We start from the raw sequence: 17836 nt of genomic DNA, 5'->3' as shown, positions 1-17836 counted from the left end.
GATACGGCGGGATCTACAGAAGGGGAGAGAAGCCACTCCTTCATCAGGTCCTTGGAGAAGGGATATTTGGCTTTTGTGGCCTTTTGGGCCGTAAAACGCTTATCCGGATGTTCCCTGTGTTTTTGGACGATGTCCTGAAACTCAGGGTGATTAGCAAATATTTTCTCGACACGTTTAGTCTTTTTAAAAGACACTACGTGTTCCTGAGTGGAGACAGATTCCTCGTCTACCATCAGTGATTTATTGACTGCCTCAATAAGGGAGTCAAGTGTATCTTGACCCATCGAGGAGTCCTGAGTTAAAGACTCCTCTGACTCGTATTCCGAATCGTGTACGCTGCGACCATCGGGAGAAGGGGAGCGAGAGGTGGCGCTCCCCGATGCTGAAGCTCGAGCGTGTACAGGGGGCGAGACAGGGGCCCTTTTCCTACAACCCCGAGACTCTCGAAGTTAAGTACGGCCCTTGCGGTCAGACGGCCCTGCACCGGCGGCGGATTCCGTTGTGGTTGACGGAGGGGAGTTCTGGTTTATAGAGGATCCCCGGAAGGATTCCAGTGCCTTGGGCAATGAATCCATGGAACGCAACAAGGAAGCGGCCCACTCAGGAGGGTTAGGCTCGACGGGGTCGGTGGAGACATTGGAGGGGGAGGCAGAAAGCGGCTGCGCACCGGCCGGGTCACAGTTCTGGCACAAAGGGGTAGTGTGAGCACGTGGCAGAGAAGAATTGCAAGTGGCACATGCGGTAAAAAACACAGTGTGCTTTTTGTTGCCCCTTTTTGCCTCCTTAGATTGAGACATTGTATATATGTCTATGCCTCCAAAATATTGCAATAACAGGGATGTGGATACAGAGAAGGGGTTAAGCGTTTTCCTATAGGGAGGAGCAGCTTACCCACGGTCCTGTGTCGGTGTCCCCAGGAAGGAAACGTTTGCTGCTGAATTCCACGCAGGAGAGGAGTCCCAAGATGGCGCCCGAGATTTGCAGGGCTGTTTACTTTCAGAACGAGAAGCGCCTGAGCAGTGGGCGGGGCTCCAGCGGTGGGCGGGAATTATAAACGCGGCCTAGTCCGGCTGAAAAGCCGGAGACTAAATTTGTGCAAGCCGCTGACGGGTGCTGTGTAGCACCGAACGATCGCCGCTGTCACCAATCAGCGGCGCCTCTCCCCAGGGACCCGGACCGCACCCTCCCACGCTGCAGCGTGAGGAGGGGACTACTCACCGAGCCTCGGTGCGGTCTCCAGCTCAATCAGTCCTCCCTGCTCCGGAGGATGGAGAGCGTCATATGTGAGCCTGCCGCAGGGGACTTATGGCTGTGCCACCGTGCCGATGTGCCTGCCGCAGGGGACTTACGGCTACCGTGGGGACTACAAGACGCCGAGGTGAGGGCTTGAGTGTGGTGGAGCCCGGGAGATGCACATAAGAGGTATACTCTATGTGCTCGCCCACCTATATGGGGGAGATCGGGACTGAATAGGAACAGTCGCCCTGGGTTTAGGTTAGGCGTGCCCCATTCGTCGCAGGAGAGGTACGGGGAGGTATACTCGCTATGCTCGCCTGGTGATGGTTCGGGGGAGAGCAGACCCTAAAAAGTAGTCCGTCGCCCCCTTCACTCCGTTAGATAAAAAATAAAAATTTACAGAAAATAAAAAATAAAATAATAAATGGTGGGGTCTGAACAGACCCAAGTGCCTCCTACAGACACTAAGCAAGAACTGAGTCGTTTCCGACCAGTCAAGGGGTGTAAACTGCAGAGTTAACTGCAGGTGTTAACTCTTTGTGTTTACTTAGTGTCCTCTTAGTGGCAAGCAGCATAACACCCATGGTCCTGTGTCCTCCAATGAGGCGTAGGAGAAATGTTGGTTTGCGTCTGAGCCACATAACAAATTGAATTGCATTACTGCATTAGATATATGAAAAACTGAGAAAGTTTAGCGCCTAAAGTGGCCAATTCATGTGTACCTGGAAGCCAACGTTAAGGTGTTTCTCGTTTCCAGGACCTAGCAATGCCTTTCCTCTCTTAGAATAAAGTCTTCAGCTGTATGGGAACATGAATCCTTTGTTAGGCTGCCGTCACACTAGCAGTATTTGGTCAGTATTTTACATCAGTATTTGTAGCCAAAACCAGGAGTGGAACAAATAGAGGAAAAGTATAATAGAAACCATATGCACCACTTCTGCATTTATCATCCACTCCTGGTTTTGGCTTAAAAATACTGATGTAAAATACTGACCAAATACTGATAGTGTGACGGCAGCCTTAGACTAAAATCTCTCTCACTGTGGAGGGGTAGTGGTCCTGCTGGGATTAAGAACACCTTATTCTAAGAGAGGAACGGCATTGCTAGGTCCTGGAAGCCCAGACACCAGATTTGTGGACACGCAGTTGCATGGTGCAGTCCTAGTAGTCTTCAACAAATTGTAATGAAAATGATAAGTACAAAGATAGACATCACAGTGGGAATGCAGCAGAGTTCTGGCCCAAATCCTTGTCCAATAGTTGTTTAAAACTCTTACCAGTCTTTCAAACACAAATTTGCTAGATAATTTTCTATTAAAAAATCCACATCAAACATGGTGTGACCCTGATCTAAAGCACATTGTATTTGTGCCAAAGACGGGGAAAACTTACCGTTCGGTGAGCGGTGTGATGACAAGCCGGTCAGTGCAGCACAGAAATTCATTCTGATACACAAAGTCCACGTCTGTGATGGACACGAGCACGTTGTCCAGATAACTCTTGAAGTAGAAGCGGCTCTGCTTCTGCCACTCAAAGTCTTCTGCCGATCGGATGTGCGACTTCACCTACAACAATGAGATGAGAGCAATGAAGACGCATAAAGAGCGAAGATACAGAGCAGCAACATCAGGATACAAGATACTACTGCACTACATCCCACATTACTGTACGGTCATATATACCCCACATCGTGACACTATATCCCACCTATATGGCCATATATACACACCACATCCCGACACTATATCCCACCTATATGGCCATATATACACCCCACATCCAGACACTATATACCACATAACTGTGGTATTCTTCCAACAGGTATGTTTATCCAGCCAGCTCCCCTGCTCTGTCTATGAAGTGCACATAATTACATCACCCAGCTTTCCACACAGACTTTCCTCTGCTCCTAGCATTCTCATGGTATGCTTTTCAGCTAACCCCAGCTTACCCTGTGTTATTTATGACCTTGTTTACTCAGGCCTGATTGTATGCATCTGGTCCACCCTTAATTCTCTGACCAAGATGAGCAGAGATCACTCCCCTCTGCTTCACACCTGAACGCACTTAGTTTTCCATATATTGCATAGTATAAGTCTGCATGGACTTCAGTCTGCAGTGTGATCCCTTAGAAGTGTGTCCTTAAAGTGTGGATTACAGTAGAATTAAAACCTGAATTGGAACTGAAGGTAACTGGCCACAGTCATTGTAAACAATGTTTCTGTTTGTTTTCACTTTCACCCCTATAATCCTTCACTTTCTGCAAACTCCCCTGATCCCTACACCAAGTAAGGAACTGTTCATCTCTTCTTCAGTCCTCCCCATCCACCTCACCTCCTCCACAGAACTGTTCCTCAACATACAATCCTCTGTCTCCAAGCACAGACAGCCCCTCATACCCTCTCCTGCTTCCACCTGCTAACACTTTCTCTGCTCCTTCTCACTGCTGGTGATATCTCTCCAAATCCTGGTCCTCCTCACCATATTCCCACAATCATTTCTACCTCCCATCCACGCTCTATCACAAACTTCCGTAACCTCTCTAACCTAATACCCATTCACCCAGCCCCCGCTTCCCCAGTCCCACTAACAGGAGCTCTGTGGAACGCTCGCTCTGTCTGCAACAAGCTTTCCTACATCCATGATCTCTTTGTTACTACCAAACTTTCCTTCCTCGCCATCACCGAAACCTGGCTCACCCCTTCTGACTCAGTCTCCCCTGCTGCACTCTCTTACGGTGGCTTCCACCTTTCCCACACACCCCGCCCCAGCAGCAAACATGGCGGAGGAGTTGGTTTTCTCCTGTCAGATAACTGCTCCTACACCCCAATCCCACTGCCACCCTCTGTTACCCTCCCTTCCTTTGAGGTGCACTCTATGCGCATCTACTCCCCCACCAACCTCCAACTGGCTGTCATTTACCGCCCCCCAGGGCCAGCCACCATCTTCTTTGACCACTTCACCACCTGGCTACTTCATTTCATTTCTGCGGACATCCCCACTATCATCATGGGCGACTTCAACATACCCATTGACACTTCCCTCTCAGCTGCCACTAAACTTCTATCTCTCACTTCCTCCTTCGGCCTCACTCAATGGTCTTCTGCAGCCACTCACAAAGACGGTCACACACTGGACCTCATCTTCACCCGCCTCTGCTCTCTATCTAACCTCTATAACTCACCTCTTCCACTCTCTGACCACAACTTTCTCACATTCTCATCTCTCTCCACTCCATGTCTACAATCCCCACCCCACAAACTTTCACACCCTCGCAGAAATATTAAACATCTTGACCTACATTCATTCTCTGAATCCCTCATCCCCCTCACAGGCATAAGTTCCATACACAATGCGGATGACGCTGCTGCTCTATATAACACCACAATAGCTGTAGCTTTGGAATCTGCTGCCCCACTTACACATACCAAAGCTCGCAAAATCAACAGACAGCCCTGGCACACCAGCCTGACCAAAGAACTGAGGCGAGCTTCCAGGGCTGCTGAGCGCAGATGGAAAAGATCCCACTCTAACGAGCACTTCATCGCATTCAAACAGTCCCTCACTACTTTCAAGACCACACTCGCCACAGCTAAACAAACCTACTTCTCATCTCTCATATCCTCTCTCTCTCACAACCCTAAACAGTTATTTAACACCTTCAATTCTCTCCTCCGTCCCCCAGCACCTCCTCCCTCCCCACTTATCTCCGCTGAAATCTTTGCCTCATTTTTCAAGCAGAAGATTGATAGCATTAGAGACAGTTTTGGTCAACAACCCCCAGAGCCCTTCCTCCCAACTTCCCATCCCTCCACCTCCAAAACCAACTTCTCCACCATTACAGAAGATCAACTCTCCACTATACTCTCAAGATCACATCTCACCACCTGTGCACTTGACCCACTCCCATCCCACCTCATCCCAAACCTCACCACAATCTTCATCCCAACCCTAACTCATCTCTTCAACCTATCACTAACAACTGGTGTTTTCCCCTCAAGCTTTAAACATGCCTCCATCACACCTATCCTCAAAAAGTCCTCTCTTGACCCATCCTCTGTATCTAGCTATCGCCCTATATCACTTCTCCCCTATGCCTCCAAACTACTGGAACAACACGTCTACCTTGAACTGTCCTCCCATCTCTCTTCTTGCTCCCTCTTTGACCGCCTACAATCTGGCTTCCGGTCACACCATTCCACCGAAACTGCCCTAACTAAAGTCACCAATGACCTCTTAACCGCCAAGAGCAAGCGACACTACTCTGTCCTCCTCCTCCTCGACCTGTCGGCTGCCTTTGACACAGTGGACCATTCCCTATTATTACAAACCCTCTCATCCCTTGGCATCGCAGACTTGGCCCTTTCCTGGATCTCATCATACCTAACAGACCGGACATTCAGCGTCTCCCGCTCACACACCACCTCCTCACCTCGCCCCTTATCTGTCGGAGTCCCACAAGGTTCAGTCCTTGGGCCCTTGCTCTTCTCCATTTACACCTTTGGCCTGGGACAGCTCATAGAATCTCATGGCTTTCAGTATCACCTCTATGCTGACGACACACAGATCTACATCTCTGGACCAGATATCACCTCCCTTCTAACCAGAATCCCTCAATGTCTGTCCACTATTTCATCCTTCTTCTCCGCTAGATTTCTGAAACTTAACATGGACAAAACAGAATTCATCATCTTTCCCCCATCTCACGCGACCCCCCCAACGAACCTATCCATTACAGTAAATGGCTGCCCACTCTCCCCAGTCCCACACGCTCGCTGCCTCGGGGTAATCCTTGACGCTGAACTCTCCTTCAAACCACATATCCAAGCCCTTTCCACTTCCTGCCGACTTCAACTCAAAAATATTTCACGAATCCGTTCATTCCTCAACCATGAATCTGCAAAAACCCTAGTCCATGCCCTCATCATCTCTCGCCTTGACTACTGCAACCTCCTGCTCTGTGGCCTCCCCTATAACACTCTCGCACCCCTCCAATCTATTCTAAACTCTGCTGCCCGACTAATCCACCTGTCCCCCCGCTATTCCCCGGCCTCTCCCCTCTGTCAATCCCTTCACTGGCTCCCCATTGCCCAGAGACTCCACTACAAAACCCTAACCATGACGTACAAAGCCATCCACAACCTGTCTCCTCCATACATCTGTGACCTCGTCTCCCGGTACTTACCTACCCGCAACCTCCGATCCTCACAAGATCTCCTACTCTACTCCCCTCTTATCTCCTCTTCCCACAATCGTATACAAGATTTCTCTCGCGTATCACCCCTACTCTGGAACCCTCTACCACAACACATCAGACTCTCGCCTACCATCGAAACCTTCAAAAAGAACCTGAAGACCCACCTCTTCAGACAAGCCTACAACCTACAGCTACCACCGATCGACCAAACCGCTGCATGACCATCTCTACCCTAACCTACTGTATTCTCACGCATCCCTTGTAGATTGTGAGCCTTCGCGGGCAGGGTCCTCTCTCCTCCTGTATCCTCACCCATCCCTTGTAGATTGTGAGCCCTCGCAGGCAGGGTCCTCTCTCCTCCTGTATCCTCACCCATCCCTTGTAGATTGTGAGCCCTCGCGGGCAGGGTCCTCATTCCTCCTGTACCAGTTATGACTTGTATTGTTTAAGATTATTGTACTTGTTTTCATTATGTATACCCCTCCTCACATGTAAAGCGCCATGGAATAAATGGCGCTATAACAATAAATAATAATAATAATAATAATAATAATAACTGCAGGGCCATATATACACCCCACATCCAGACACTATATCCCACCTATATGACCCTGTATACACCCCACATCCAGACACTATATACCACATAACTGCAGGGCCATATATACACCCCACATCCCGACACTATATCCCACCTATATGGCCATATATACACCCCACATCCAGACACTATATACCACATAACTGCAGGGCCATATATACACCCCACATCCAGACACTATATCCCACCTATATGACCCTGTATACACCCCACATCCAGACACTATATACCACATAACTGCAGGGCCATATATACACCCCACATCCCAACACTATATCCCAAATTACTTGTAGGGCCATATATACACACCACATCCCGACACTATATCCCACCTATATGGCCCTGTATACACCCCACATCTCGACACTATATACCATCTATATGGCCCTGTATACACCCCACATCCAGACACTATATCTCACCTATATGGCCCTGTATACACCCCACATCCAGACACTATATCCCACCTATATGGGCCTGTATACACCCCACATCCAGACACTATATCCCACCTATATGGGCCTGTATACACCCCACATCCCACCTATACGGCCATATATACACACCACATCCCGACACTATATCCCACCTATACAGCTATATATACACCCCACATCCCGAAACTATATCCCACCTATATGGCCACATATATACCCCACATCCTGACACTATACCCCACCTGTATGGCCCTGTATACACCCCACATCCCACCTATATGGCCATATATACACCCCACATCCCGACACTATATCCCACCTATATGGCCCTGTATACACCCCATATCCCGACACTATATCCCACATTACTGTAGGCCATATATACCCCACATCCCGACACTATATCCCAACTATATGGCACTGTATACACCCCACATCCCGACACTATATCCCACCTATATGGCCCTGTATACACCACACATCCAGACACTATATTCCACCTATATGGCCCTGTATACACCCCACATCCCAACACTATATCTCACATCACTATATGGCCCTGTATACACCTGACATACTGACACTATATACCACATCACTATACGGCCCTGTATACACCTGTCATACTGACACTATATACCACATCACTATATGGCCCTGTATACACCTGACATACTGACACTATATACCACATCACTATATGGCCCTGTATACACCTGACATACTGACACTATATACCACATCACTATATGGCCCTGTATACACCTGACATACTGACACTATATCCCACATTACTATACGGCTCTGTATACACCTTACATACTGACACTATATACCACATCACTATACGGCCCTGTATACACCTGACAAACTGACACTATATCCCACATCACTATATGGCCCTGTATACACCTGACATACTGACACTATATACCACATCACTATACGGCCCTGTATACACCTGACATACTGACACTATATCCCACATCATTATACGGCCCTGTATACACCTGACATACTGACACTATATCCCACATCATTATACGGCCCTGTATACACCTGACATGCTGGCACTATATCCCACATCACTATACGGCCCTTTATACACCTGACATGCTGACACTATATACAACATCACTATACGGCCCTGTATACACCTGACATACTGACACTATATCCCACATCATTATACGGCCCTGTATACACCTGACATACTGACACTATATCCCACATCATTATACGGCCCTGTATACACCTGACATGCTGGCACTATATCCCACATCACTATACGGCCCTTTATACACCTGACATACTGACACTATATCCCAAATCACTATATGGCCCTGTATACACCTGACATACTGACACTATATCCCACATCACTATATGGCCCTGTATACACCTGACATACTGACACTATATCCCAAATCACTATATGGCCCTGTATACACCTGACATACTGACACTATATCCCAAATCACTATATGGCCCTGTATACACCTGACATACTGACACTATATACCACATCACTATATGGCCCTGTATACACCTGACATACTGACACTATATACCACATCACTATATGGCCCTGTATACACCTGACATACTGACACTATATACCACATCACTATACGGCCCTGTATACACCTGACATACTGACACTATATACCACATCACTATATGGCCCTGTATACACCTGACATACTGACACTATATACCACATCACTATACGGCCCTGTATACACCTGACATACTGACACTATATACCACATCACTATATGGCCCTATATACACCTGACATACTGACACTATATACCACATCATTATACGGCCCTGTATACACCTGACATGCTGACACTATATCCCACATCACTATACGGCCCTGTATACACCTGACATACTGACACTATATACCACATCACTATACGGCCCTGTATACACCTGACATACTGACACTATATCCCACATCATTATACGGCCCTGTATACACCTGACATACTGACACTATATCCCACATCACTATATGGCCCTGTATACACCTGACATACTGACACTATATACCACATCACTATATGGCCCTGTATACACCTGACATACTGACACTATATCCCACATCACTATATGGCCCTGTATACACCTGACATACTGACACTATATCCCACATCATTATACGGCCCTGTATACACCTGACATACTGACACTATATCCCACATCACTATACGGCCCTGTATACACCTGACATACTGACACTATATCCCACATCACTATATGGCCCTGTATACACCTGACATACTGACACTATATCCCACATCACTATACGGCCCTGTATACACCTGACATGCTGACACTATATACCACATCACTATACGGCCCTGTATACACCTGACATACTGACACTATATCCCACATCATTATACGGCCCTGTATACACCTGACATACTGACACTATATCCCACATCACTATACGGCCCTGTATACACCTGACATACTGACACTATATACCACATCACTATACGGCCCTGTATACACCTGACATACTGACACTATATCCCACATCATTATACGGCCCTGTATACACCTGACATGCTGACACTATATCCCACATCATTATACGGCCCTGTATACACCTGACATACTGACACTATATCCCACATCATTATACGGCCCTGTATACACCTGACATACTGACACTATATCCCACATCATTATACGGCCCTGTATACACCTGACATGCTGACACTATATCCCACATCACTATATGGCCCTGTATACACCTGACATACTGACACTATATACCACATCACTATACGGCCCTGTATACACCTGACATACTGACACTATATACCACATCACTATACGGCCCTGTATACACCTGACATACTGACACTATATCCCACATCATTATACGGCCCTGTATACACCTGACATGCTGACACTATATCCCACATCACTATACGGTCCTGTATACACCTGACATACTGACACTATATCCCACATCATTATACGGCCCTGTATACACCTGACATGCTGACACTATATCCCACATCACTATACGGCCCTGTATACACCTGACATACTGACACTATATCCCACATCATTATACGGCCCTGTATACAACTGACATACTGACACTATATACCACATCACTATATGGCCCTGAATACACCTGACATACTATAATAATAATAATCTTTATTTTTATATAGCGCTAACATATTCCGCAGCGCTTTACAGTTTTGCACACATTATCATCACTGTCCCCGATTGGGCTCACAATCTAGAATTCCTATCAGTATGTCTTTGGAATGTGGGAGGAAACCGGAGAACCCGGAGGAAACCCACGCAAACACGGAGACAACATACAAACTCTTTGCAGATGTTGTCCTGGGTGGGATTAGAACCCAGGACCCCAGCGCTGCAAGGCTGTAGTGCTAACCACTGCGCCACCGTGCTGCCAACTGACACTATATACCACATCACTATACGGCCCTGTATACACCTGACATACTGACACTATATCCCACATCACTATATGGCCCTTATACACCTGACATACTGACACTATATCCCAAATCACTATACGGCCCTGTATACACCTGACATACTGACACTATATCCCACATCATTATACGGCCCTGTATACACCTGACATGCTGACACTATATCCCACATCACTATATGGCCCTTATACACCTGACATACTGACACTATATCCCAAATCACTATACGGCCCTGTATACACCTGACATACTGACACTATATACCACATCCCTATACGGCCCTGTATACACCTGACATACTGACACTATATCCCACATCATTATACGGCCCTGTATACACCTGACATACTGACACTATATACCACATCACTATACGGCCCTGTATACACCTGACATACTGACACTATATCCCACATCACTATATGGCTCTGTATACACCTGACATACTGACACTATATACCACATCACTATACAGTTGTGGCCAAAAGTATTGACACCCCTGCAATTCTGTCAGATAATACTCAGTTTCTTCCTGAAAATGATTGCAAACACACATTCTTTGGTATTATTATCTTCATTTAATTTGTCTTAAATGAAAAAACTCAAAAGAGAATGAAGCAAAAAGCAAAACATTGATCATTTCACACAAAACTCCAAAAATGGGCCAGACAAAAGTATTGGCACCCTCAGCCTAATATTTGGATGCACAACCTTTAGCCAAAATAACTGCGACCAACCGCTTCCGGTAACCATCAATGAGTTTCTTACAATGCTCTGCTGAAATTTTAGACCATTCTTCTTTGGCAAACTGCTCCAGGTCCCTGATATTTGAAGGGCGCCTTCTCCAAACTGCCATTTTTAGATCTCTCCACAGGTGTTCTATGGGATTCGGGTCTGGACTCATTGCTGGCCACCTTAGAAGTCTCCGGTGCTTTCTCTCAAACCATTTTCTAGTGCTTTTTGAAGTGTGTTTTGTTGTGAATTCTGCTTTTGGGTTCCCTCCAGTGGTTGTAGGTGGTAATGCAGTTGTCCCTGAGTTGCAGTCCTGGTCAGGTGTATCTGCTGATTGCAGTTCTGACTGGGGTATTTAGGTGTGCAGGATTCATTAGTCCTTGCCAGTTGTCCATGGTTCTGGGAGGTTTTGGATCTTTGTCTGGTTCCTCCTGCCTTGCTGCCAATTCAGCAAAGATAAGTGTCTAGTTTTTGTTTCTGTGGCACACATGCTGTGTGCTTAATAATTCTGTGCTATTCATTTGTTTTCTCTTGTCCAGCTTAGATTGTGTCAGTGTTTTCTCAGTCTTGTTGGATTCTCTGGAGTTGCAGATATACGCTCCACATCTTTAGTTAGATGGAGGAATTTTTTGTATTTTCTGCTGTGGATATTTTTGGAAGGGTTTTAATACTGACCGCTTAGTATTCTGTCCTATCCTTTCCTATTTTAGCTAGAGTGGCCTCTTTTGCTAAATCCTGTTTCCTGCCTGCGTGTGTCTTTCCTCTACTACTCACAGTCAATATTTGTGGGGGGCTGCCTATCCTTTGGGGTTCTGCTCTGAGGCAAGGTAGAATTCCTACTTCCATCTATAGGGGTAATTAGTCCTCCGGCTGTGTCGAGGTGTCTAGGATTTGTTAGGCACACCCCACGGCTACTTCTAGTTGGAGTGTTAAGTTCAGGATTTGCGGTCAGTACAGTTTCCACCAACTCCAGAGAAAGTTCCATGCGGCTCCAAGGTCACCGGATCATAACAGTACAACTGGCCGATAATGAGTTAAATGCATCTCAGAAGAAGGGAAGAAAGGTGTTGAGCCATTTTTTTTTTCTGCAGTCTGCTTTGTCTTCTCTTTCCTCTTTTTCTCTGGGTGGCTGAGGAGTCTTGTGCTAGCATGGATGTTCAGGAATTAGCTTCTCGTGTAGACCAGCTTGCTGCTAGGGTACAGGGTATTTCTGATTATATTGTTCAGACTCCTGTTTTAGAGCCGAAGATTCCTACTCCTGATTTGTTTTTTGGTGACAGGTCCAAATTTTTGAGTTTTAAAAACAACTGTAAATTGTTTTTTGCTCTGAGACCTCGATCCTCCGGTGATTCCATTCAGCAGGTTAAAATCGTCATCTCCCTGCTGCGTGGCGATCCACAGGATTGGGCATTTTCCCTGGAATCTGGGAATCCGGCTTTGCTTAATGTAGACTCCTTTTTTCAGGCTTTAGGATTATTATATGATGATCCTAATTCTGTGGATCAAGCGGATAAGACCTTGTTGGCTCTGTCTCAGGGTCTAGAGGCGGCAGAATTGTATTGTCAGAAATTTAGAAAATGGTCTGTGTTGACTAAATGGAATGATGATGCTTTGGCGGCAATTTTCAGAAAGGGTCTTTCTGAATCCGTTAAAGATGTTATGGTGGGGTTTCCCACGCCTTTCGGTCTGAGTGATTCTATGTCTCTGGCCATTCAGATTGACCGGCGCTTGCGGGAGCGCAGAACTGTGCGCGCTGTGGCGTTGTCCTCAGAGCAAATTCCTGAGCCAATGCAGTGTGATAGGATTCTGTCTAGAACGGAACGACAAGGATTCAGACGTCAGAATAGGTTGTGTTATTATTGTGGCGACGCTTCTCATGTCATTTCTGTCTGCCTTAAGCGGACAAAGAGGATCGCCAGTTCATTTACCATCAGAACTGTACAACCTAAATTTCTGTTATCTGTGTTCTTGATCTGCTCATTGCCATCATTTTCTGTCATGGCGTTTGTGGATTCAGGCGCCGCTTTGAACTTAATGGACTTTGAGTTTGCCAGGCGTTGTGGTTTTCCCTTGCAGCCTTTGCAGAACCCTATTCCTTTAAGGGGCATTGATGCTACACCCTTGGCTAAAAAAAAGCCCCAGTTTTGGACACAGGTGACCATGCGCATGGCGCCAGCCCATCAGGAAGATTGTCGATTTCTGGTGTTGGATAATTTGCATGATGCTATCGTGCTGGGTTTTCCGTGGTTGCAGGTACATAATCCTGTGTTGGACTGAAAGTCTATGTCTGTGACTAGTTGGGGTTGTCAGGGGATTCATAATGATTTTCCTTTGATGTCAATCTCCTCTTCTTCCTCTTCTGAAATTCCTAAGTTTTTGTCTGATTTTCAGGATGTATTCGATGAGCCCAAGTCCAGTTCCCTTCCACCGCACAGGGACTGTGATTGTGCTATTGACTTGATTCCAGGCTGTAAGTTTCCTAAGGGCCGACTTTTCAACCTGTCTGTGCCTGAACATACCGCCATGCGGAATTATATTAAGGAGTCTTTGGCGAAAGGGCATATCCAGCCATTTTCTTCACCGTTGCGAGCGGGGTTCTTTTTTGTTGCTAAGAAGGATGGCTCCTTGAGACCCTGTATTGATTATCGCCTCTTGAATAAGATCACGGTCAAGTTTCAATACCCTTTACCTTTGCTTTCTGATTTGTTTGCTAGGATTAAGGGGGCTAGTTGGTTTACTAAGATTGATAATAGTATAGGGAGCAGAACGGCACTAGAGCAGAATGTTTCCAAGCATGCAGGACTGTTAATGGACAGCTGTGTATTCAGGCGTCACAATCGTAAAGGGTAATGGTGCTCTGCATGAATGTACCTGGACCCGTAGAAGCACCTGTGTGTGCGAAACGGCCGTCGTCCGTGCTCCTATACCGCACCCTCATATGTACCTGATGTCCTGATGGATGTAATTTTCATCTTTCTCCATTAAAGATCACAATCTTCACAGCAAATTCGGGGTGAGTGCCGCATTAGTTTCTTCTCTTTTACTGCATACCGTTTACTAAGATTGACCTTCGGGGGGCATATAATCTTGTTCGTATTAAGCAGGGTGATGAATGGAAAACTGCGTTTAATACGCCCGAAGGTCATTTTGAATATCGTGTTATGCCATTCGGGCTCACTAATGCTCCATCTGTTTTTCAGTCCTTCATGCATGATATCTTCCGGACTTATCTTGATAAATTCTTGATTGTATATTTGGACGATATTTTGATTTTTTCCGATGATTGGGAGTCTCATGTGCAACAGGTCAGGATGGTATTTCAGATCCTTCATGACAATGCTTTGTTTGTGAAGGGATCTAAGTGTCTCTTTGGGGTGCAGAAGGTTTCTTTTTTGGGCTTCATGTTTTCTCCCTGATCTATGGAGATGGATCCGGTTAAGGTTCAGGCCATTCATGATTGGATTCAACCCACATCCGTGAAGCGCCTTCAGAAATTTTTGGGTTTTGCAAATTTTTATCGCCGTTTCATTGCTAACTTCTCTAGTGTGGTTAAACCCTTGACCGATTTGACGAAGAAAGGCGCTGATGTGGCGAATTGGTCCTCTGCGGCTGTCTCTGCCTTTCACGAGCCTAAACGCCGATTTACTTCTGCTCCGGTGTTGCGCCAACCGGATGTTTCTCTTCCGTTTCAGGTTGAGATTGACGCTTCTGAGATTGGGGCAGGGGCCGTTTTGTCTCAGAGGGATTCTGTTGGTTCCTTGATAAAACTGTGTGCCTTCTTTTCCTGTAAGTTTTCGCCTGCTGAACGCAATTATGATGTCGGCAATCGGGAGTTGTTGGCTATGAAGTGGGCGTTTGAGGAGTGGCAACATTGGCTTGAGGGAGCTAAGCACTGTATTGTGGTCTTTACCGATCATAAGAATCTGATTTACCTCGAGTCTGCCAAACGGCTGAATCCTAGACAGGCTCGATGGTCCTTGTTTTTTTCCCGTTTCGATTTCGTGGTTTCGAATCTTCCGGGCTGTAAGAATATTAAGGCTGATGCCCTCTCTAGGAGTTTTTTGCCTGATTCTCCTGAGGTCCTTGAACCGGTCGGCATTCTGAAAGAAGGGGTGGTCCTTTCTGCCATTTCCCCTGATTTACGATGGGTTCTTGAGGAATTTCAGGCTGACAGACCTGACCGCTGTCCAGTGGGGAAACTGTTCCTGACAGATGGACTAGTAGAGTGATTTCTGAGGTTCACTGTTCCGTGTTGGCTGGTCATCCTGGTATTTTTGGTACCAGAGATTTGGTTGGTAGGTCCTTCTGGTGGCCTTCTTTGTCACGTGATGTGCGTTCTTTTGTGCAGTCCTTTGGGACTTGTGCGCGGGCCAAGCCTTGTTGTTCCCGTGCTAGTGGGTTGCTTTTGCCATTGCCAGTCCCTGAGAGGCCCTGGACGCATATTTCTATGGATTTTATTTCTGATCTTTCAGTTTCCCAGAAGATGTCTGTTATCTGGGTTGTTTGTGACCGGTTCTCCTCTTCAGATTTGGTTCCGTTGTTTTTTCAGCATGTGGTTCGTTTGCATGGTATTCCGGAGAATATTGTGTCCGACAGAGGTCCACAGTTTGTTTCTAGGTTTTGGCGGGCCTTTTGTGCTAGGCTGGGCATTGATTTGTCTTTTTCTTCTGCATTTCATCCTCAGACAAATGGCCAGACCGAGCGAACTAATCAGACTTTGGAGACTTATTTGAGATGCTTTGTGTCTGCTGATCAGGATGATTGGGTGGCCTTCTTGCCATTGGCCGAGTTTGCCCTTAATGATCGGGCTAGTTCGGCTACTTTGGTTTCGCCTTTCTTTTGTAATTTTGGTTTTCATCCTCGTTTTTCTTCTGGGCAGGTTGAGCCTTCTGACTGTCCTGGTGTGGATTCTGTGGTTGACAGGTTGCAGCAGATTTGGGCTCATGTGGTGGACAATTTGGTGTTGTCTCAGGAGGAGGCTCAACGTTTTGCTAACAGTCGTCGGTGTGTTGGTTCCCGGCTTCGGGTTGGGGATCTGGTCTGGTTGTCTTCCCGTCATGTTCCTATGAAGGTTTCTTCCCCTAAGTTTAAGCCTCGGTTTATTGGTCCTTATAGGATTTCTGAGATTATTAATCCGGTGTCTTTTCGATTGGCGCTTCCGGCCTCTTTTGCTATCCATAACGTCTTCCATAGATCTGTATTGCGGAAATATGTGGTGCCCGTTGTTCCCTCTGTTGATCCTCCGGCCACTGTGTTGATTGATGGAGAGTTGGAGTATGTGGTTGAGAAGATTTTGGATTCTCGTTTTTCGAGGCGGAGGCTTATAATAATAATAATATTAATTTTTATTTATATAGCGCCAACATATTCCGCAGCGCTTTACAAATTATGGAGGGGACTTGTACAGACAATAGACATTACAGCATAACAGAAATACAGTTCAAAACAGATACCAGGAGGAATGAGGGCCCTGCTCGCAAGCTTACAAACTATGAGGAAAAGGGGAGACACGAGAGGTGGATGGTAACAATTGCTTTAGTTATTCGGACCGGCCATAGTGTAAGGCTCGGGTGTTCATGTAAAGCTGCATGAACCAGTTAATTGCCTAAGTATGTAGCAGTACAGACACAGGGGGCTATTAACTGCATAAAGTGAATGAGAACATGATGCGAGGAACCTGATTGTGTTTTTTTTTTTTTTTAAATAGGCCACACAGGGATCGTTAGGTTAATGCATTGAGGCGGTAAGCCAGTCTGAACAAATGAGTTTTTAGGGTACGCTTAAAACTGTGGGGATTGGGGATTAATCGTATTAACCTAGGTAGTGCATTCCAAAGAATCGGCGCAGCAAGTGTAAAGTCTTGGAGATGGGAGTGAGAGGTTCTGATTATTGAGGATGCTAACCTGAGGTCATTAGCGGAGCGGAGGGCACGGGTAGGGTGGTAGACTGAGACCAGAGAGGAGATGTAGGGTGGTGCTGAGCCATGGAGTGCTTTGTGGATGAGGGTAGTAGTTTTGTACTGGATTCTGGAGTGGATGGGTAGCCAGTGTAATGACTGACACAGCGTAGAGGCATCAGTGTAACGGTTGGTGAGGAATATGATCCTGGCAGCAGCATTCAGGACAGATTGGAG

General features: G+C 46.4%; 1 protein-coding gene across 1 annotated transcript in view; it reads right to left on the bottom strand.

Moving 5' to 3' along the window:
- The window catches only part of DNAH8 (dynein axonemal heavy chain 8), a 239106-nt gene that overhangs the window by 125945 nt on the left and 95325 nt on the right, over positions 1-17836 (bottom strand). The window contains exon 28 of the mRNA XM_069726468.1: positions 2629-2801. Coding sequence (XP_069582569.1) covers positions 2629-2801 — 173 coding nt within the window. The remainder of the gene's footprint in view (positions 1-2628; positions 2802-17836) is intronic.

Source organism: Ranitomeya imitator, chromosome 5 (genome assembly GCF_032444005.1).
Source record: "Ranitomeya imitator isolate aRanImi1 chromosome 5, aRanImi1.pri, whole genome shotgun sequence".
NCBI lineage: Eukaryota > Metazoa > Chordata > Amphibia > Anura > Dendrobatidae > Ranitomeya > Ranitomeya imitator.
The sequence above is the reverse complement of the archived record's forward strand: the minus strand, read 5'-3'. Positions and strand labels throughout refer to the sequence as shown.